We start from the raw sequence: 24260 nt of genomic DNA on the forward strand, positions 1-24260 counted from the left end.
TTTATAAATGTTCATAATTTACTTCCCAGCAACCAATCAGCTTTGTGTTTCGCGTCCAGACGTTTCTCGATGTGATAGTAACAACTGATTCATATTATACGATGTGAATATGCTTAAAATAAAGTAAAATAATGCTTATATATGGAATGTAATACGACAATTGGGTTTATTCTCTTTTTCACATCTATTTTTACAAGTTTTCATAGTACAAATCAACATTTTGCCGTGTTATTTCGTAAAATGAACCGATGATGCCTCGACCATAGTTCGCACAAGAATGATGACGTCACGTTTTCAAATTTCACTTGAGGCCATACGCGAGCACAGCCGGCTCCAATGGAACCGGTATGGGGAGTGGGGATAATACGCTTTTAATCACTTAGGGCAGGTCTACTAATATTCATATGTCTATGGTCTCACCCTTCATACTGGAATGTTGTTGGTTTGGTAGTGTTTCGATAACACTTGTTTAAAAAATAATTAGGATTATGTTCGCGGTTTTACTTATATTGTATTAAAACGTATCTATAACCTTTTTTAAATTCTGCTTGTAATGTAGCTTTTGTAATGTATTTATGATGATAATGAAAGTTTTAAAGCTTGGTTGATAAGAGTGTGAAAGGTAATGAAGATTGATTTGCGAGATGTCGGTAGAATGAAGGTATTTTCATAATGGTAAGTCTTCTAGCTTTTGTATGTAGCATAGTGCTTAATGTACTGTGTGGGTACCGCATCAACTAACTTATCAAGTTTCTCTGCAAGGGTTTACACAAATCCTATAACACCACAAAATAATAATCTTATGTTGACTGTTGACACAAGTTCTAAGACTCTCCAGCAACCCATATCATGTTGTAAATTCTAGAACACCACAAAATAATAATCTATGTTGACTGTTGACACAAATTCTAAGACTCTCCAGCAACCCATATCATGTTCCAAATTCTAGAACACCACAAAATAAAAATCTATGTTGACTGTTGACACAAATTCTAAGACTCTCCAGCAACCCATATCATGTTCCAAATTCTAGAACACCACAAAATAAAAATCTATGTTGACTGTTGACACAAATTCTAAGACTCCTCCAACAACCCATAACATGTTGCAATTATGCCCAAAATAAATAGTATATCTTTTAGTGTGACGAAAAGACGATAAATTGTTTTTTTATACATGGCCCTAACCCCAACATAAGTTGAGACATTAATCAGCTTATTTTTAGGGCTTTCGTTCAGCCATTACCCTACATATTTCATGTCACCCCAAGGAAACTATTTTTGGCATTTCCAAATAAGTATTACAAGGGGTTAGTCCGTCCTAAGTATTTTTTAAAAACCAAATGCTTATACACATATTAAGTTGACACTTCAGAGCAATATTTATTTATTTTGTAACAAATGGCTTTTTATTTATAATACAAAGATATGAGCCTAAACAAAATTAGACCAAAAAGGTTTCTTGTATAATTATGCTAATATTGGTTAGACAGAGAGTTTTATTTTGCCTTAAAACTAATAGGAAGGCAAAGGGAAGAGGAAGGGGAATGTAGGATAAGGATAGGAGATGCTCTCGAATATACACACGGGTTTACTTATATTGGGAATTAAGACATAAAATATACATAATTTTATCAATTTAATTCAATATTATGTGATGCATCGGTTTCCTCCTTAAAATTTGCTTACGATGAACTGGACCATTCTATACTAAAAATACAATATCATTAGACATGATATAATTAAATTTAATATTTCAAAGGAAATTGACATTCCGATTTGATCAGTTTACTTCAATTTTGCCTGCAAAGAAAGCATTTGAATCAAATGTGGGTTTCTGCATTAGTCATACACCGGTGGTCTTCCACGGGGTTCGAACATGCGTCACCCAGTTGAAAAGCCGACACTCCTCCATTCATATCAGCCATCGGATTGGCGCTGGTAAACGCGAGGTCGACGATCTTTCCGTTTAGCACTTTTACTTTTTTATCCGCGCGCCTGTGAAATGGCACACTCTTACATTTTTTTCACAAAGCAAAACGCAATACTCCTCTAGAGGCCTGTTGCCCATCGTAAATGTGCCATTAAATTATATTCCTTTCGATTGCGAAGAACTGGTTACCTAAACCTCGGCTTTTGTGCCAGTTGAATTATTATTGTATTTCGCAATGACTTTGATTTGTTTGTTATGGAATTAAAATGATGGTCTTGTTCCGTGTATATTGACTACACCCACACCTCACGTTCAATACTACAAACTAGTTCATAAAGAAAAGGCGTGAACCTACGAAGTCTATTTACCTATTGTCTTTGGAAATTTATTAATTTCGTCGAAGTTTTTTTTTAAATATTACTTCTTATATTTAGTTAATTGTTAAATACGTGCGTTTAATATTTATGATGTAATTTTTGGCACTTCTCAATCCGGAACCAATATTGATCTAATTGGCCTTCATTTCCTCCTGCTTCAATCGGTGTTAATTGTTTGTTTATACATGATTATCGAACCCGAGTCTATTGACCTTGGTCAAAAATCTTAATACAAGTTGTATGGTAATGCTTGGTACAGCCACGGTCGCCTATGTCGATGTAAATAGAAATGGCCTAATCCTATGTTTAAAGAAGGCTATGTGGCTAACTCTGGTAGAAAGAGTTAACGTGGTATTTGGTATTGCACGCACGATAATCCTAATTTTAGATTTACACGCCTGGGAATCTCTTGTGTTGTAGTTGTAGCGATGAGTGAGACTCGCCATGGTTAGTTTATTTGATTGACAGTTGTCTCTCACCGCTAATTTGACTTTTGATTTCCATGGCAGCATCCTTGGTTGGTTTTTTGTATTTGTATAATTTGCGTGATGTTAATTTTCACTAGCAATTTCGAGATGTCCATTTCTAGATGATATAATATTATGTATAAGTCAAGCGCCCTTGAGGTGATTTTCTCACGAAAACGGCGCTACACAAATAATCTAATCATTATTATTATTATTATTATTATTATGTAGTTGTGAACTTCTCCAGAAAGGAGGGACATATATTTCTAAACCCTCATTCATTTTCTCACTATTTTAGCTATTATGCCTTTTGACTAGTTCTACTTCATTTTAGTTCTTTTTTGATTCTGGTTCGATTTTATTTTAGTTCTATTTGAGCATAGTTCTCTTTGATTCTAGTTTTATTTTAATCTAGTTTTCTTTGATTCTAGTTCTATTTTATTCTAGTTCTCTTGATTCTAGTTCCATTTGATTCAGGTTCCATTTTGTGTTTTAGTTTTATTTAATTATCGTTCTTTTTGATAACTTATATCAATAATTAACCTACAAAAATTTTGTTACACACATTATTTATTTACTTGCTAATGTGAACCGGCGTTGCTCGGAGTAATGGATGCTTTGGAGTGAAGTTTTTGGGTTGTGGATTCAAGTGTATCTGAAAATGGTGTCAATAATATTATTCTAAATAATTTAAAAGTTAACTTTTTATAAGTTTTTGTTTCACTTGATTGCACTTCTTCTACCATTCATATTTGCGTAATATATTCTGCTTACACTCCTCGCTTCGTTCATTCGCTCTACATGCCCAAACCATCTAAGCGTCCCTTTCTTAATCTTACTCTTTACGCTTACATCAGCCTTGCATTTTTTGCGGATTTCCACATTATCATAGAGTACGTGGCTTAGGGCGCATCGATTTTTCATTAGCATACTTGTAAGGTTGAAGAGGAACAAATGATAAGACGGTGTTTATCCTAAAACCAGCAATTTGATTCTTCCACTTCATTTAGTAATGCAAGGGTGTTCAAACGACGAGGTCATATTGTAGTGCTGTAATCTATGGTGCCTGTCGTTAATTTTCAGTCAATTCATTACATTGTCCCGGAAGGAAACTCGATTAGACATTTTCATTGCCGTCTTGTCAATCAAACTGATATACATAAACCTTAATTCGCTTTCCTTATCAGAGTGCTTAGCACACTTTCCGGCGATCCGGTTTATTTTGGCGACCTTCGGCGATATCTGACGGCCTTGTGACCGATCCTACTTGCCCACTTGGTGTTAATGCTTTCACAACACTTCATTTAGTATACTAATATTATTTTTAAAACAATGGACCCGCATTCCCCGGAAAATTCTTTTCGCCATGACGCGACGGAGAGGAATATTGAAATCATGTTTTATTTTTCAATATGTATAGGGGTGATTTGTATCGGAAATTAGATCATAAATTACGTTTTTTTTTGTCATGTTGCTAATTTAGTAAAAACAATTTTTTCTGTGAATTGTTGCACGCTTGTAATATTACGTCATCCCCACCAGAAGTAATTGTGGTTTTACAGTAATTCCCATCGTGTCATATGCGGTATTTTCAAGGAAATGCTATTATCCACTACGTATCGTTTTAAGTTTATTTATATAACTAGCTTACCCGGCGTTGCTTTTCCTTAGGAGATAAACATATATCATCGCGGGCTTTTCCGTAGGCCTTTTTAAGATATACAATTCCGTAGTAGATTATTTTGATGTATCTCATAAGGTTTAGCCAGCGTTAGCAATGTGACTTGTTTAAAAAACATCGACTTTTAAATATAATATGCATGTATTATATATACAGGGTGTATCGGCAAGTACCCGACAAACTTTAACCAGCTATTCCTCAGCACATTTGGAGTAAAAAATGTTATGGGCGCTTTGATGTCCGGTAACATTTTTTTTCCATTAAAAATAAAAAATAAATAAAAAAAATCCACACTCTGTCACTGTCATTCGCATTGAATCTCGTGTTCAACAGCTGTTATTAGCAAGTGTGTCAAAAAGTGTCCTCGCTCTTTCGTACACACTAAATAATAGTAGTTTAAAATGAGACGAATGGTGCCGTGCCATTTCGTTGTGATTGTAAAAGCGCGCCAGCGTAGGTACGTGTACGTACGTACATTATTCAACGAAACTCGAACAAAATATTGCCAGATGGGTTTTCAAACTTTGACAAAGGATAAAACATTGGTGACGTGGTGAAAATATGAATAGTAAATTTTTTATTAAAAAAATATATTACCGGACAGCAAAGTGCCCATAAGATTTTTTACTCCAAATGTGCTAAGGAATAGCTGGTTAAAGTTTGTCGGGTACGTGCCGATACACCCTGTATAAACCTTCTGGAGGAAATTCTCTAAATGATATTGAAAACCTTCTCAAAATCCGTTGCGTAGTTTAGAAGAACTAAGCACACAGACAGACGCGGAGAGTTACTTTGTTTTATACTATTTGGAGACTTGTTATTACGAAATTACCTTATTCATGATAATTATTTAATTAACTACATAAATAATAACTTACTTTGAAAATTGTGTAAATTAATACCGGCTGTGTGAGATTCGAACTCTTATTAATCCATCAGCTATCTAACTATCATTATACTACTGAAGGGAACGAAGTTGGTTGCTTAGTCCCATAATTCGAGGCTCAGCTCGCGGAAATTTTGTCATGTTTATGCGTACCCTTACACTCGGAAGACAGAATGCCACAAGTCTTAGAATAAACTCCTTGGTTATTTCATAATATTCCGTTTTCTGATATTTGGCTCATGACCCAACCGAGGTATTTGATCTTTGGATCTCCTAATTCGTAATAAGTTCATACGTTATTTTGCAAAACACATACGCCTCAGGTATCTCAGTAAAGACCTACGTCATCAGATTACCGTGTTTAATGTTTTGATAACACAGTTTATTCAATCAACGATGTCTTAAGGATGTTTATTGCGGGTTCTGTACAAACATGACAATTTATTATGTCAATCTTTACAAACAAAAATTGTTTTTTGAATATCAACCACAGTGTTATTGTTTAGTTTGGTATTTGATTGTTTGCTTTTGATTGTATTTATAATTTACCGGTACGACGGTCTGCAGTCATTTGTTTTCTAGCACCTTGATGATTGAAACTTAACCCTTTGTACTCCAAATTATTTTTATATCCCAGCTACTCCATAGAGTGTAATGTAAAACTATGAGGAAAAATTACGATATTCTTAGAAAATTAGGAAAAATTGTTTTTTGGTAAGGCAGTAAATAAAATGATAAAGTTATGTTAAGAAATATAGTTATTATCATATAATATTTTTAATAAATTAAAAATTTGCAATTGTTTATGTCGCCGCTGCGGCGCCATCGGAGTTGTTAGAGTGTTTCCCATGTCGCCGTGGCGGCGACAACGGAGTACAAAGAGTTAAAAAGAACGTATAAATTTTCGAATTTATCAATTTATTTTTCATCTCCAGCTCTAACGGTATATACATTTTTGAGTCTGTTCCCCTATATTGTTTTTTTTTAAACTTTATCACTGGTAGTCCTGTGAACAGTAACTTTGCGTAATGCTCATGTGCTCAACGCTGGATTGACATCATTTGGATGGGACTCACAAATTTACAGATAGAGGAAATGCAAATGGTCGATTCAAAACGGGAATTCGCTACTAATTCGGTAGATATTTGAATTTTGTATCGGTCAATTCTTCGGTCATGGTCAAGTCCATCTAAAAACAGGTTATGATTTAGGAGCATTCAAAAAACATTACCACCAATAATGGCGACACTGCTTAAGGCCCCGTAGTAACCATTCAAAGATGGTTTGAAAGGGAGATATGTTAATACGAATGTTGAGGGAGTGCCCTAATATTAAAAATGATAATAATTAAGCGAAAATGGTGAAAATATTTAATAAAACACGACTCGTTCGTAATAGAGCAACAATCTCTCGATAAATGCTTTAGTTGCATTTAAAGATAAACTGAATTTTTCAAGTCTATGATATATTAAATAACAGAACAAAACGTGTTTTTAAATAATTTCGGAGCTTTGCGATTTTTATCTATCGAGGAAATATCATATAATTTTTATTTTTATTTTTTATTATTTTTATTTTTTTTATTTTTTTTTTTTTTTATGTGACACCTCACAAGAGTGTCCCTGCCTGTGCAGTGCACAGACAGGGGAACTATGTCACCACCCGGTTGGGCGGCGTTGTGAGGCGGAGTAAGGTAGGGGCTGTAGGAAGGGATTTGTTAATGCGGGCCTTGAAGAGGCTCGGATTATAGGAGGGAGGAAAAACAGATGCCGGTAGCTCGTTCCACATACGAGCCGACTTACACAAAAACGAGTCGTAAAAACGGCCCGTTCTCATGAAGCCAACGTCAACCGTGAACGGGTGTTCAGTAATTAACGTTTCGGCATAACAAATATAACATATTTTGTTTGGAAATTAAAAACTTAAAGAGTTAAGGGAAACTTGTTATAAATCAACAGAAATTGGGTGTGCGGAGGTTTAAGAGGAACGGCTGCGCGGCCTTTTTCATGCAAAATTTATATTTGGAATTGAGGCCATAAAATAACCCTTCACGATGATCATTCGATTTATCGTTTCTCTTTTTTGTATATTTTATTTAGCTATAAAATCTTTTACATTTTACATCTAGTACATCTACAAAACCATCTCTACTTAACTGAAGTATGGTATCATAGAACATTATTTATATTTCGATAGGTAAGCCTGGCTATACAATTATTATTACGTAATCACCCTCCTCTTCCGCTGAGAGTTCTGTTGTAACGCTCTTTCTTTTGCACGAGTCGTTTATGAGAAAGAGGGAGAGTTTACAGCGGACGTTACGCCTACATATTATAGTTTACGTGCTACGGTCTGTCAGACTCAGTCGTTGCGTTCTGGCGCCTCCAATAATTTTCCGCTCAATTAATTGAATGCGCCTCTTCATATTCCCGACTGAATGAAGAGATTTCTCTCACGCGTTATGTCGCTCCGGTATCATCACCTGGACGGTATCACTTTTCAAAGCAACGATAATTTTCCTGGCGATTGCAATAAAATCATCGCAAAGATAATAAGAATGTCTTCGGTTTCGTGATGCGTTTTCTTCACTGGCGCGTTAAACGTGGAGGCGTCTCTCCTTTGCTGACTGTCGCGAGTGCTCTCTGAAGCTTAAAATAGGTGGGATATGTCATTCATATTAATGTGTTACCGTAGGGTTAGGCAGAGAGGATAGAATGCCTAACATTAAACTTTTTTCTTAATTGGAAAATTTCGTTTGTCTTTGTAAGGGGGGCAGCTAAAACAAAATGCACCAACCCTTTTTTGTGTGGCAATCTTCTGTGTACCGTAAAAACCTATATAATAACAATACTTCCCAACCTTCTTCTTTCCCGTCTCCTCCCCCTCCCACTCCTTTCAGTCTCACAACATACAACGGTTGGGGGTGTCATAATTCCACTGGCTGTATTCACATGAAAATAAATAAACTAATAAGAAAACAATAGAGAAGTTGTGACAGTTCTAACAATGTCCTCACCTGACCTCCGTGGTTGAGTGGTTGAGTTGTTACGATCCTCGGCTAAGAATCCAAAGGTCGCAGGCTGAAATAAATTTTATTTCTTTAATTGGTTATTTCCCAATTTATTCATTAAAAATAATATAATATAGTACATTTGAAGGACGTTTCTGAGTGGTAGATTCTATCAATATCACCCTAGTGAAAGATCAACATTTAAAATCTAAACATTCCTTGAAATGGATTTAGCCATGTTTAGTGACCAGATCTGAATAGCCGGGTACTTTCTCACCTTCCGCTTCCTCGTCTACCCACTACCTTCAACTATACCTCAATTGGGGATAGGTGGCGGTAGAAATGAGATCCCTGAGGCGTATGTGTTGTAAAACCATGTATGATCGAGAGAAATGTGGAGATCCGCAAAGAATGCAATGCTGATGTAAACGTAATAAGTAAGATTAAGAAAAGGACGCTTGGATTGTTTGGGCATGTAGAGCGAACGACCGAAGAAAGGAGTGTAAGTAGAATATATGACGCAAATGTGAATGGTAGCAGAAGTTGGGTTCGACCGAGGCATGGCACGATCACGTGAATCAGAGTCGGGCCATGTCATGAGTCAGAATAATAGAAGAGTATGTATGAATATGAATGAGGCAAGAAGTGTGTGCCATGACCGATTTGTTTGGCGGTCCGTCCTATCTGCCTACCCCTGCGGAAACGGCGTGATGGTTAGTTTCTTGGGGATGCCATACTCTCACTGGCTCCAGACGGTTGGGAACAGTTGGGACTCTTGTGAGGCACTGAATGGATGAAGAAGTGAGCATTATTGGGGAAGGAGAAATATACTATACAATCTTTAAAAATATTTTTCAGCGTTATTTCTTCTTCTCCCACATTATCTTCTTCTGGAGATCTCTCTTATCGAAGGTTGTCATGGAAATCTTCAGCAGGCCGGCTGCACCATGCAACAACTAGTAATAAATTATTTAACTGATCAGTTTTGTTTTGTTTAAATTTCAGTAACAAGGCCATCGCAGACTACCTGAGCAGCAATGGCTACAATGACGCCCTGGAGGCGTTCAAGAAGGAGGCGGACATGCCCGGGGAGATGGACCGCAAGTTCGGGGGACTGCTGGAGAAGAAGTGGACCTCGGTTATAAGGCTGCAGAAGAAGGTAACACACATACTATATTTCAGTAACAAGGCCATCGCAGACTACCTGAGCAGCAATGGCTACAATGACGCCCTGGAGGCGTTCAAGAAGGAGGCGGACATGCCCGGGGAGATGGACCGCAAGTTCGGGGGACTGCTGGAGAAGAAGTGGACCTCGGTTATAAGGCTGCAGAAGAAGGTAACACACATACTATATTTCAGTAACAAGGCCATCGCAGACTACCTGAGCAGCAATGGCTACAATGACGCCCTGGAGGCGTTCAAGAAGGAGGCGGACATGCCCGGGGAGATGGACCGCAAGTTCGGGGGACTGCTGGAGAAGAAGTGGACCTCGGTTATAAGGCTGCAGAAGAAGGTAACACACATACTATATTTCAGTAACAAGGCCATCGCAGACTACCTGAGCAGCAATGGCTACAATGACGCCCTGGAGGCGTTCAAGAAGGAGGCGGACATGCCCGGGGAGATGGACCGCAAGTTCGGGGGACTGCTGGAGAAGAAGTGGACCTCGGTTATAAGGCTGCAGAAGAAGGTAACACACATACTATATTTCAGTAACAAGGCCATCGCAGACTACCTGAGCAGCAATGGCTACAATGACGCCCTGGAGGCGTTCAAGAAGGAGGCGGACATGCCCGGGGAGATGGACCGCAAGTTCGGGGGACTGCTGGAGAAGAAGTGGACCTCGGTTATAAGGCTGCAGAAGAAGGTAACACACATACTATATTTCAGTAACAAGGCCATCGCAGACTACCTGAGCAGCAATGGCTACAATGACGCCCTGGAGGCGTTCAAGAAGGAGGCGGACATGCCCGGGGAGATGGACCGCAAGTTCGGGGGACTGCTGGAGAAGAAGTGGACCTCGGTTATAAGGCTGCAGAAGAAGGTAACACACATACTATATTTCAGTAACAAGGCCATCGCAGACTACCTGAGCAGCAATGGCTACAATGACGCCCTGGAGGCGTTCAAGAAGGAGGCGGACATGCCCGGGGAGATGGACCGCAAGTTCGGGGGACTGCTGGAGAAGAAGTGGACCTCGGTTATAAGGCTGCAGAAGAAGGTAACACACATACTATATTTCAGTAACAAGGCCATCGCAGACTACCTGAGCAGCAATGGCTACAATGACGCCCTGGAGGCGTTCAAGAAGGAGGCGGACATGCCCGGGGAGATGGACCGCAAGTTCGGGGGACTGCTGGAGAAGAAGTGGACCTCGGTTATAAGGCTGCAGAAGAAGGTAACACACATACTATATTTCAGTAACAAGGCCATCGCAGACTACCTGAGCAGCAATGGCTACAATGACGCCCTGGAGGCGTTCAAGAAGGAGGCGGACATGCCCGGGGAGATGGACCGCAAGTTCGGGGGACTGCTGGAGAAGAAGTGGACCTCGGTTATAAGGCTGCAGAAGAAGGTAACACACATACTATATTTCAGTAACAAGGCCATCGCAGACTACCTGAGCAGCAATGGCTACAATGACGCCCTGGAGGCGTTCAAGAAGGAGGCGGACATGCCCGGGGAGATGGACCGCAAGTTCGGGGGACTGCTGGAGAAGAAGTGGACCTCGGTTATAAGGCTGCAGAAGAAGGTAACACACATACTATATTTCAGTAACAAGGCCATCGCAGACTACCTGAGCAGCAATGGCTACAATGACGCCCTGGAGGCGTTCAAGAAGGAGGCGGACATGCCCGGGGAGATGGACCGCAAGTTCGGGGGACTGCTGGAGAAGAAGTGGACCTCGGTTATAAGGCTGCAGAAGAAGGTAACACACATACTATATTTCAGTAACAAGGCCATCGCAGACTACCTGAGCAGCAATGGCTACAATGACGCCCTGGAGGCGTTCAAGAAGGAGGCGGACATGCCCGGGGAGATGGACCGCAAGTTCGGGGGACTGCTGGAGAAGAAGTGGACCTCGGTTATAAGGCTGCAGAAGAAGGTAACACACATACTATATTTCAGTAACAAGGCCATCGCAGACTACCTGAGCAGCAATGGCTACAATGACGCCCTGGAGGCGTTCAAGAAGGAGGCGGACATGCCCGGGGAGATGGACCGCAAGTTCGGGGGACTGCTGGAGAAGAAGTGGACCTCGGTTATAAGGCTGCAGAAGAAGGTAACACACATACTATATTTCAGTAACAAGGCCATCGCAGACTACCTGAGCAGCAATGGCTACAATGACGCCCTGGAGGCGTTCAAGAAGGAGGCGGACATGCCCGGGGAGATGGACCGCAAGTTCGGGGGACTGCTGGAGAAGAAGTGGACCTCGGTTATAAGGCTGCAGAAGAAGGTAACACACATACTATATTTCAGTAACAAGGCCATCGCAGACTACCTGAGCAGCAATGGCTACAATGACGCCCTGGAGGCGTTCAAGAAGGAGGCGGACATGCCCGGGGAGATGGACCGCAAGTTCGGGGGACTGCTGGAGAAGAAGTGGACCTCGGTTATAAGGCTGCAGAAGAAGGTAACACACATACTATATTTCAGTAACAAGGCCATCGCAGACTACCTGAGCAGCAATGGCTACAATGACGCCCTGGAGGCGTTCAAGAAGGAGGCGGACATGCCCGGGGAGATGGACCGCAAGTTCGGGGGACTGCTGGAGAAGAAGTGGACCTCGGTTATAAGGCTGCAGAAGAAGGTAACACACATACTATATTTCAGTAACAAGGCCATCGCAGACTACCTGAGCAGCAATGGCTACAATGACGCCCTGGAGGCGTTCAAGAAGGAGGCGGACATGCCCGGGGAGATGGACCGCAAGTTCGGGGGACTGCTGGAGAAGAAGTGGACCTCGGTTATAAGGCTGCAGAAGAAGGTAACACACATACTATATTTCAGTAACAAGGCCATCGCAGACTACCTGAGCAGCAATGGCTACAATGACGCCCTGGAGGCGTTCAAGAAGGAGGCGGACATGCCCGGGGAGATGGACCGCAAGTTCGGGGGACTGCTGGAGAAGAAGTGGACCTCGGTTATAAGGCTGCAGAAGAAGGTAACACACATACTATATTTATATTATAATTTTACACGGGGTTGACAGATTACGCTATAAGTTTAAAGCGATTTATATAACTCCATATTGCTCACAATACAATCCCATAAAGACCCGTCACACCTAAAAAGATGATGTGTTTTAAGTGTGGGTGTGGCGACGATATGCGCTGTGATCTGCTAGCCAGGCTATATTTGTAAATTATGCGACCACCTCTCCTGATATAAGCAGAAGGGAGGGTCAGAACAATTTACGGAGGCCCGTAATTACACGGCTGTCATCTGTCAAAGTGACAGATCCCATACAAAGAAATGATATTCACCCCAACATATAATGCCCAAATTATGCACTCATAATATAGCGTAATGTGTCTCAGGCGTAATGGTGTAACAGCACGTATCCCAAGAATTTTAACCAGCGATTCCTGAACATATTTGGAGTTAAATTTAGACGTCATTTTGCTGTCAGATTACAGACGAGACAGAGCGCGTGTCACGTGATCCCATTTAGCAGTGTGACAATCAGTGCAAATATACATAACCATTGAAAAATTGCAAGTCTTTTAGTTTCCTTTACATTTAAAGGGGGTTCATTGAACCCCTATAACAAATACTATTTTGAGTTCCTGATAAATTTGTTTTCGGAAGCCTAAATTCGTTACAACTTCTCATAAGCTAGCCATTTCAGATATCTCTACTATTTTAATCTCCCAATTATTTCCGAGAACATCCTTTATTTTGGTCTCCATTTTTTCTGCCAACCCCTATTATTTTTGCCTCCTAATTATTTCCAACACTAGTTGCTATTTTCGTATTTTAATTATCACCTCAACTTACCCCTCTAATATCGGTTTTCTTTCTTCATTTTGTCAACACCTACTTTTTTTTGGTCCCCTTATAATTAGGGGAACAATTATTGTTCCTGACAACACATACTACAACACACCTTTAAAAATTGGTATAAAGAAATGAAAAGAAATATAAAGTCGTGAAAAGTGATGAAACATAAAACTAGGAAAAAAGGTTACGTGGGTTAGGTTTACAGGTTAGTTTTTTTTTTCTAGTAAACTCACAGAATAGATAATCCCTAGAAGTGTGACCTATACAGATTTGAAAGAAAACTGATGTCTCCAATTCACATAAGACCTTTCGAATCTTGGACCCCAGACAGGCCAATGAAATTGTTTGTTGCTGAAAAAATTTCAGCTTTGAAAATGTTTGATCAGTTTCAGCTGAAGTAAGGAAAAATTGAGCTTACTACAAACGGTGACCGGGTATTTCATCAAAATGACAGTTCAACACACCTACAAAAAGTGATATAAAGTCATGAAAAGTATCACTTTTAAAGATTATATCACTTTTTAAAGGTGTGTTTAATCATCATTTTGATGAAATATCATGGAACCACTACAAACACACTGACCCTTTTATCTGTTTATGTCTTTAATGAGTAAACCTTACAAATCAATAATTACAGTTTTCAAAGAACTGTAAAACCAAAACTTTTCATGTAGGAACCTTATGCGGGGGTTTTACTGATTGTCTGTTGTATAGGCAACACTAACTGGAATTTATTATAAGATTTGCTAACCCCAATGATAAATATTTTGTAGGTTATGGAGCTGGAATCCAAACTGTCAGAGGCGCAAAAAGAATATATTGAAGGAGCCCCCACGCGCGCCAAGAGGACCCCTGCAGAGTGGATCCCACGACCCCCGGAGAAGTTCTGCCTCATGGGGCACAGGGCCCCCATCACAAAGGTAAAAGAGGGTTCTGTTTTCATAAAATTAAATTCACTGAAAACTCACCACAATAGCTGACGGGAGATTTGTAAAACACCTTTTATTTTCTGTTTCTTTGTCTTGTTCATGTTTTCATTGAGAGTGGTTTATATATTATCTTCTTCAATGATAAAATATTACAATGAGGTTTATAAACTTCAAGAAGTTAATCCTAATGAACAATTTTCTATGTTTTTCAATGTGCCTTAACACACTTCACGCGGACGATAACAAGGTCCCATTCGAGAAAATAAGTTTTGTTTTAAACAGCTCATACCTTCGAAAATAATACATATATTTTAATAAAAAAATAGTACTCGCCACACCCCAACTTTTTTATTTTTTTATTAAAGCGACTATTTAAACATTGTACATACAAAATATGATATTAAATATATGTATAGTAAATTATGTTTCTCAGTCCTCGTCACAAGGGTGACCTGTGCTGAGGCAGACTAAAGTTATTCATTTCTGTTTTATTAGTTTTCTATGAGTTTTTTTTCATTAATCTCTATCAGCCAGATTTTTATTCTTGATTTGTAATCATTCAAATTTTCTATTCGCTTTATATCAGGGGGAAGGATGTTGTGGAGTTTCATCCCAAAATAAATATTATATTTTTGTCCGATTGTGGTTTTATGACCTGGAATATTTTTTATGTCGTTGTGATTTGACCAAAATTGATTAATATGCGGTATTGTAGAGGATTCCATATTCAATACGAGAATGACATAAAGCGTAATAGATTTTTTTCGGTGGATGAGTGTTTCAGGCGAATAATTATTGCTTGTAAAATAATTGTTACCCTTTGTGCTATGCATAAAAAACCTTGTCTTAAAACATTAGTTTACCAAAAAAAAAAAAATTAATATTTGACAAGTTCAAGTATTTCACCTAAAAATGTAGACAATTTGTCTCGACGCCATCTAGTGAGAGAGTTAGCACTTACAATGCCTTTCTCATATAAAATAAAGTTGGTTGTTTTCAGGTGAAAAAATGTAACAAGCAGTAATTGTTGAATGAAACACTAGTATATATTGAATCATTTCGCGGGTAAGAGATAAGCCGCCATAGCTCAGTGGTCAGAGCTGTCGACCGGAAATCGAAGGGACACGGGTTCGAGTCCCGTTGGCGTCATGTATCTTTTATCAGGAGATTTTTCAATGTGGACGAGTGTTTCAGGCGAATAATTATTGCTTGTAAAATAATTGTTATATTTCAAAGTTAATATTCAAGTTTCCATCCAAGTTCTGTGAAACGATTGGCTAGTGACGAAATAACTATAGAACTTTCACAGATTTTAACTTTGAAATTTGATCGAGTTGTTTAATTCTGTGAAATAACCTGTCCTTATTTTTAAAATTTATTTGATTTTATATATTTTTTACAATAAATGTACAATTTTTACATGTTATGCTACTAAAATAAAAATAGCCTTTCCTCACCGTAAGAGACGAGGGTCTTGTGTTGGGTGAGGGAACTGTATCTCAAATTTCAGCTTTTGAATTTTGCTAATGAAATTAACTGTTTATTTTTATCCAAACTCCGAACCATTAAAGCTTTCAAGGCCCACTACCTATTGTAAAATTTATTATCTGAAAATTATTTCCGCAAAGCTTTAGTTATTCCATGAAATTATATAATTCTATTTAGTTTTGTATACTCATCAATGTTCTCCCGTTCTAGGTGATCTTCCACCCGGTGTTCAGCATGATGGTATCGGCCAGCGAGGACGCCACCATAAAGGTGTGGGACTTTGAGACGGGCGAGTATGAGAGGACCCTAAAGGGTCACACGGATCCCATCCAGGATATAGCATTCGACCAGCACGGCAAATTACTAGGTTAGTCCCAACTGTTTAGTGCTATGAATTGAGGCAATTTGGTGATTGTTGAGGCTGAAGGAAGTTGAATCGAGATCAAGGAAAGGTTGGGAAGGACCTGAAGCTGCATTTTGCTTCTGAATAGTGTTTTATTATTCATCCTTTGAATGAGGTCAAATATACCATATCCTACTCTAGATTCAAAGTTATAGCGTATTGAATATGGGTGACAGAGCTGTTCAAGTTTGCATGTCGAGAGTTTTCAAAGCCTTCACTGTCCAAGGTTTGCAGTGAACCTGTTAACATTAAATAAATTTCTAATTGTTTGCAACCTTTGGGTTGAGAACCACGGAGCTTACCACCTTGCTACGGAGGTTGTCGTTTTGTGCACATATTACTGTAATAGCACCCTAGATCTACAGGAGCTAAGAGATACATGTTGGAAAAACATAAGTTACTAATGATCATTTCTTTTTTATTTACCCCACAATTCTGGCCATAGACATTACAAAAGAGTAGACTTGTCCTAACATAAAATCTGGACATCATTTCGACAAGCTGAAGGCAAACCATGTGACCAATTTTTTTGGTACCAGGAGGGTTCGAAAATGCTTCGAATAAACTACGGCTTCAGTCGTACACTGACCGCCGAAGAGTGCACATCGAAATAACCAGACCATGCACAGAAAAATAATGTCTGCTAAAGTAAAGTAACAGTTTGCAGCGCTGTCCATTTTGGGACTTTTCTGCGCAGGGTCTAATGTTAATTTTTAAGCAAACCGTCTACAAATCAGGTTGTGAGCGAGGTGAGTAAATTATAACAAAATATTTGATTTTGGAAACAAGCCCGAATTTTTGTTTACCAGATTTGGAATTTCCAGTTAATGTTTTTACGCAGTCAGAGATTAGCTCGCCATTGTGAAAAGAACTATTTATTTATAAGCAGAGTTTATTTTGGAAGACTTAATAATGATTGGACAATACGAGTTGCCTTTATATCAGTGTTTCCCAGCCTTCTTTATGCCATGCCCCACCGTAGTCTTTTCAAAAGTCAGATGCCCCACCGGAATCTTTTTTAATTAAAAATTAAACAGCAGGTAAATTTTCAAATCATATTGTTATATATTTGTAAATATATGAACCCCTAATGAAATTAAATAAAACCTATTCTAATACATATATTATAACTGAAATTATTAAAAAACACAAATTGAAGTAATTAAGTAGAATAAAATAAAAATTAAAACAATAATAAAACACAATTGAAATTTAGTACAAACACACACATATATTGACGCCTAATTCATTATTAAATTCAGTTACCCTTGCTACAAAGAAATTTTATGTCCGGATCTAACTTATTTAATTTCAGTCTTAGGTCCCCTCTATTAGTTATATCCAATCGATTTCGTTTTTTAGTGAGTAAATCGCTCATGGTGCTAAAAATTTTTTGTATGACCGATGAGTATACCCTTTATATGTGGAATGCCTACGTGTCTCATCTCTGAAGTGACGCGTTATGCCCCACCGGTGAGGCGTGTGGGAAACACTGCTTTATATTGTCAGATTCATTTATTGACAATTTTTTTTTCATATCTGAAAAATATGCACTGTAGATCAGAGTACAATAAAGAGATAATTTTTATACCATATTAATTTGTAAAAAAAATTAGTGTTGCTCATGTCTTTTTTCTGTTTCCAGTCTCATGTAGTGCAGACATGTCAATAAAGCTGTGGGACTTCCAGCAGACGTACGAATGCATCAAGACCATGCACGGCCACGACCACAATGTGTCCTCGGTGGCCTTCGCACCCAGTGGCGACCTGGTCTTCTCGGGCAGCCGCGACAAGACCATCAAGGCCTGGGATGTCACCACGGGGTACTGTGTGAAGACATACAGTGGCCACCGGGAGTGGGTGCGGATGGTGCGTATCTCCACGGACGGCTCTCTGCTCGCCTCGTGCTCCAACGATCAGACCGTACGAGTCTGGCACACTGATTCCAAGGACTGCAAGGTAAGAATTCATCATCATTATCAGCATCTTTCCCTTATACTATTTGAGTCAGAGATTCATCATTTCGACAAGGCGTCCCTGTCCTGTGCTACTTCAGTAGCCTCTGTCCATTGCAAACCTAGCTTCTCCTTGCATAGTTTCTGGAGTTGCTTTTCCCAACATTATATGAGGTGGCCAACTGGATGTATTGCCTCTCGATTGTCGTCAGTATTTTGTGCGATAGTCACTCTTTTGGCACTCTAACATGGTTTTGTCCCGGTCACGAACCACCAATGATCGATCGGGTCAATTTTTCAAAAAAGATTCTATCATTTAATCGATGAGCAGTCAGCTCAGTTAGCAATTGTGATGAGTGCAAACGACCATAGAAACATAAATTTTGTAGATCGGGCTTCTCAAATCTCGCGACAGGATAGAGAAGGTAGATACTTGTATTTTGAAATAGACTGTTATTTTGGATTAACCATCGCTTATTGCTGTGTCACAAGAACGAGACTTGAGACGTCCGGTCTACATAATTTATATATATCGTTTATATCAACAGGCCCCTCGATCTATTCCGATGCAAGATCAGGTACTTTTGACCTGATCACTTCGCCAGTGGGTAATCATCAACCCGGGTCTTGTAAAATGAACGGTCGGTCGACCCAGGAGTCAGGATATACCAAACCACCTCATCTGCGACTTTTCTATAAAGTTTAACAGAACTGTTTAACCTCGGCATGCCAAGTACCATACCATGAGATGTCACTTCGTCTTGTTCGTAACGGGAAGGTTAATACATTCGCTGCCAGGAGCTTTTGTTGTCATTAAAATTACACATGATTAGTTTGCCCATGGGAGTGATTGACACTGAACCGGTTAAAGAAGTAGTGTCCACCGAGAATGGGTGTTACGTGGTGGATATGTGTTGATATATGTTAACACGAGTTGTTGTTGTGTTTCAGGTGGAGCTGCGAGACCACGACCACGTTGTCGAGTGCGTGGCTTGGGCGCCCGACAGCGCGGCGGGGCCCATCAATGAGGCAGCCGGCCACGACAACCGCAAGGGGGCACATCTGGGGCCCTTCCTCGCCAGTGGATCTCGCGATAAGACCATCAGGGTGAGTGCACCACATATTAATAACATGGTACTTGTATTATGGTCCCGCTAGCGTATAGCGGGATGTGATATCTAACTCAATAGACCCGTGTAAAAGTAACTCTGTTGTAATCTCTGACATGCATTATGATAAAGACGGAGTGGTTACAAGGAGCTGTCGGCAGTATGCCTAAAATGAAGAAAGTAAATCGATCTGGGAGAGAACGACGCTAGCTAGATGATAGTTAGGTTGGGTTAGACTTTCGTCTTTCTGACATTTGAATGGTCCCTGATAAATGCTGATTTTCCGTGCATTTAAGCTTTTTTTACCAAATAATGCTCAGCTGTCAAGTATATCGGTCATACAGCAGACCCAGAAAGAGGTCGTATGTGACGTCATCGTTCTAGTATCTTACAAGAAGTGTGAGAAGAAAGAGGACGATCGTTGATGACGTTTAATTTTATAATTCTAACGTGTTTTTATTTAATTGTGTTCAGGTTTGGGACGTGGGCACGGGGCTGTGTCTCATGACGTTGGCTGGCCACGACAATTGGGTGCGCGGGTTGAGCTTCCACCCGGGTGGGCGCTACCTGCTCAGCGCCTCCGACGACAAGACCATCCGCGTCTGGGACATCAAGAACAAGCGCTGCCTCAAGACGCTGTACGCGCACCAGCACTTTATCACCAGTATCGGTAAGTGGACATTCAACAACTGGGTGCTATATTTTTAATAACCAATTGATCTGGAACAAGCATTAGGTCTTATTATGTACAAGTATATTATAATTTACATAAAAATTCCAAAATACTGACAGACAGTATGTAGTGGGTATATCACCACCATTGAGTAACTGCGGTCAAGTAACTTTAAGTATAGGATTAACATGGTGATAAAAACAGGTATCCTTAAATATATAGTATCAAATAATTACGCGTATGTTCGTTTGTGCGCTTAGTTCTTCTAAACTACGCAACGGATTTTGATAGGGTTTTCACTATCATTTGGTGAATTTCTTCCAGAAGGTTTATATATATATATATCACATGCATATTATAATTATAGAAAGTAAAGAAAAGTTGATGTTTTGTAATCAAATCCTAAAAAGAATATTTTCGGGCGCTTACATTGCTAACGCTGGCTATAAACCTTATGAGATAAATCAAAATAATGTACTATGGAATTGTATATCTTTAAAAGGCCTACAGAAAAGTCCGCGATGGTATATGTCTATCTCCTATGGATAACCCCAAGCAACGCCAGGTACATGTCAGCTAGTTTAAAATAGTATAAATTACTCGACGATTAGTGCTAGTTGACAGATTACTTGGAAGTGGTGAAATACCCCTAAGTGAACAGCTCGAATAACACTGTTCTATTTTAATATTGTAGTTTGAAAGCTAAGGGACAGTTGTTTCACAGGACTTTAACAATTTATCAAATTTCAAAGTTAATATTCAAATTCTATGAAAGTTCTACTCAAGGTCCTGTTATTATTCAAGCATGTACTGTGAAACAACTGGCTCTAAGAAAGGAACAAAGCGTTTTATCTCATTTATGTTACATGTCTATAAATTTTTAAGGCTAATGTATTAATCTTAATTATTTCTGTTTCAGATTTCCACAAAGTGCTGCCGTACGTGATCTCTGGAAGTGTAGACCAGAATATAAAAGTTTGGGAGTGCCGCTAAATTAATTCCATACAACTTTATGTAGCCATCGGGAATAAATCTTAAAACACGTAATGTTTCAAACAAAATACATCAAATTGGCACACCCTCACCTCAACCAACATTTGTTTATAATGTGTTCTTAAATATTATTTTATCAGTAATCATTATTTATATAAAAGTCTCAGCCGCGAGGATGACGGATAATGGATGATGGTCGGGGAGGTGTTGATTCATTCTGTTTAATAATCGAGCATAAACATTTCACTGGCTTAATTTTAAGGTATTCTTTATGTGGGACGGTGCTTGCAATATCAGCATGTACTATATTGGGACAGATACCACGATATATACAGCTACAGCAGTGATATAGAGTATGCAAGATGGGATTAACAGCTCCACGCATGACGCCATACTATAGCCTCATTAGTTTACTTTGAAATATAGGGCTGATGTCAAGGTTTTAGCTGGCTTACGTAAAGCAATGCAAATCTGTTTATTTCTCTCGTGGCTTTGTAACAAAACACATTGTACATTGTGTCAAAACGTTCTGCGTGACGGGATATATTGCGTTGAAAAGGTTAGTCTTGTAAAGGTCAAATGAGTCGTATAGTTCCTATGTACAACAAGTCCACTAAGATTCAAAATTATACTAATAAAATGTCATCTATTCTATTCTGAACATCTGTGGAACAACTATAAAGTACGCAAACAGCCTTGTTAATAAAAAACCACTTCCCAACCGTTAAACGGTGCTTCAGTTGGACATTGGATAAAGACTGTACAATTTTTGTTTTGAACTCTTACTAGTAAAAAATGTCTTTAACCTGCTGCTAAAGTCCTGGTAATGATGCATTTTGGCTGAGTGACATGTAAAGTTCCCGCCTTAAAAAGTTAGGTTTTTTCCGGCATATTATTTTTTAATTGTCTTGTTATCACATGAATTTAATGAGAGTTCCATGGAAGTGATATTTTTTAATAACATAAATAAATGCCTTATGCATGTATAGGTAAATCAATATCCAAGAAATCAACTTTAGTTTATTAGTAAGGTTTCACACACAATTGTTTATCAATTATATAAAATTTACACCACCTTTATTAGAAAGGCTGAAAATAAACAATTTACTATGTTTTTATAAGAAGTAATAAATGCAAAAAATCGGTTTGTTAAAATTTCATCAAATTGGTCTTATAGTATGTAGGAACTGTAATACAACTCAAATAACAAGTGAACGTAAGGCTTGTCGATTTGTAGATATAAGTTTGATATATCAAAACTTGTATGATTGTTTGCTTATTTCCCTATCTAGTTTGCTCTATATCAACCTGCTACAGATACAGGAATACAGGAATAAAGTAGGGCCGATTAGAATGCTGAGTATTTGGTACAATAAGAAGTGCCAACATAAAGATTATTTCCTTGGGATGTCGGAAGTTTATTCTGTTGGGATTGTGTGCGAGGCGACAATCCTATTATCATGTTTAGACATTATTTTATGTTTCTCGTGCCTCGAAAATATTTAAAACTTCTTTTTAACAGGAATTATATAATGCCCCATGTCCTAGCTGTGTTATAAGTTAGGAAATTATAAATATATGTATTGTATGTTATTTTTTAAGTCAATTAGAATAAATTCTTTTTGGTTAATATTTTTTGTTTCTTTTTAATTTTTTAAGTTTGGATGGAATTTGGCTAACAATTGGTTCATTGTGGCAGTTGGCTTTGATGCCAACTTCATTTCATGGACGTTTGGTCTTTCGTCTGACGAAACCCACAGGGGATACTTAGTGAAAGAATGATGTTTCTCTTATGCATTTCGTTACTTTTAATAATTCTACTGACGTACAGATATTTGTATCTTCGAGATTGTCAACTAGCCCGTCCGCATATTTGTTGTGGAAAGAGACAAACGCGCTTTTGAAGAAATTGGGCATGCGACAAAGTAAACAATCTCTTCACTTATGTAATATTTAAATGCTCACTTTGTAATACATTTTTACTTAAGTAATTTAAAGTAAACAAATGGTTATTTATTGAATGTGACGAGTTGCTGGTTCAATTGGAAAATCACTTACTCATAGAATTAACTTAAAAGTATTGCACTTCTCAGTGCAGTGATGTCTTCTTAACCATAACTTTCAATGTTGTTAAATGAATCAGGGTAGCAGCAATAGGATTCAAATTCCGATACATAATAATATTGATGATTTGAAACATTACTTGTGATGTACTTTAAAAGCTGTTTGTAGTTTTGGTAGAATCAATATTTAGTTGACATTCAATCTTTACCAAATACAAATGAAACTCTCAATACAAGAAATTATAGTAATTTCAAAGTCCTTTGCAGTTAAAGTTTTCCTTTATAAAATTCAATGACAAACTTTTGTAGATATTACGGAGATTCTTTTCCTATTTTATAATGTTTTCTAGGATTAAATTGAATGGAATTCTTTAATAATGTTCTAATTAACGTAGTGTTTTGCTTGTTACAAATATATTTCCAACACAACTCTTTTCTATTGTAAACTGAATGCGGTGCATTCTAGAAGATTTAGTTCCGCTTCACTAGACATTTGTATGATGTAACTGTAATAATTATTGTAACATGAGGAAGACTTGTATATTGTAATAATCACATAATAAACTACTCAAATATTCGTAATTTTTCATAATCCACTTAAATTACCAGCTGAAGTATTTAATTGAAATGGCTTATCGTGTACTCAATGTTTCCACAAGGGAACTTCATGTTAGGGTAGATTTAGTCAATAATTTAATAATTTAAGCTTAAATTATGTGTTTTCTCTGCACTTGCCCATTGTAAAACTATCTTACAAACCCATTCTTGTAGCCACCTAACCAAGCGCTTTTATTGTTCAACAATTATCATAAAATTATTGGTCGTAACTTATTTATACTTGTAACTTATGAAAGAGCAGTGAACAGGGTTGAAGTGGAAACGCGGATACAAAGGAACAGGTTATGTTGTACCTTTTAGAGCTTCTTACATATTCCTAGAATAGTCAACCCGCAGCTAAATGTTTGCAATTGCGTGGCTGCAATACAATTCAACTTATTTATATTTAATATTAAAATTAGCAGCACCGTTTGCATTGCTAACTAGGATTTGTATGTGAATGTGAAGAAACGAGATGATTGCATTGTGTAAAAGTATTCGGCCTCGCCACTCTGGAGTGGAAGTGTGGAGTGCAGAGTGTGGAGTGAAGGCGTGCTTTTGCCAGCCAGCCAGCCAGCCTGTCTAAATTATATATACATATTATATTACGCTACTTATCTATTACTACCTTCACTTTGTGACTATGGTATATATTTTTTCTGTAAATAAACATGTCTGAAATAAAATACA

The 24260-nt window shown here is 38.3% G+C and overlaps 1 protein-coding gene across 2 annotated transcripts in view; it reads left to right on the forward strand.

Annotated features, from left to right (window-relative positions):
- Lis-1 (LisH and WD40 domain-containing Lis-1) overlaps positions 1-24260 on the forward strand; it is a 112928-nt gene extending 88668 nt beyond the window's left edge. Inside the window, exons 3-9 of one of the 2 annotated variants that reach the window (XM_089636876.1) lie at positions 9359-12521; positions 14134-14280; positions 15988-16144; positions 17826-18139; positions 19087-19242; positions 19719-19914; positions 20837-24260. In XM_089636876.1, the coding sequence (XP_089493002.1) occupies positions 9359-12521; positions 14134-14280; positions 15988-16144; positions 17826-18139; positions 19087-19242; positions 19719-19914; positions 20837-20910 (4207 nt within the window). In that variant the 3' untranslated portion in view covers positions 20911-24260. The remainder of the gene's footprint in view (positions 1-9358; positions 12522-14133; positions 14281-15987; positions 16145-17825; positions 18140-19086; positions 19243-19718; positions 19915-20836) is intronic. The other variant, XM_089636877.1, reaches the window with a different exon arrangement.

The sequence above is a fragment of the Hesperophylax consimilis genome, chromosome 10 (assembly GCF_061612785.1).
Source record: "Hesperophylax consimilis isolate HC1 chromosome 10, BYU_Hcon_1.0, whole genome shotgun sequence".
NCBI lineage: Eukaryota > Metazoa > Arthropoda > Insecta > Trichoptera > Limnephilidae > Hesperophylax > Hesperophylax consimilis.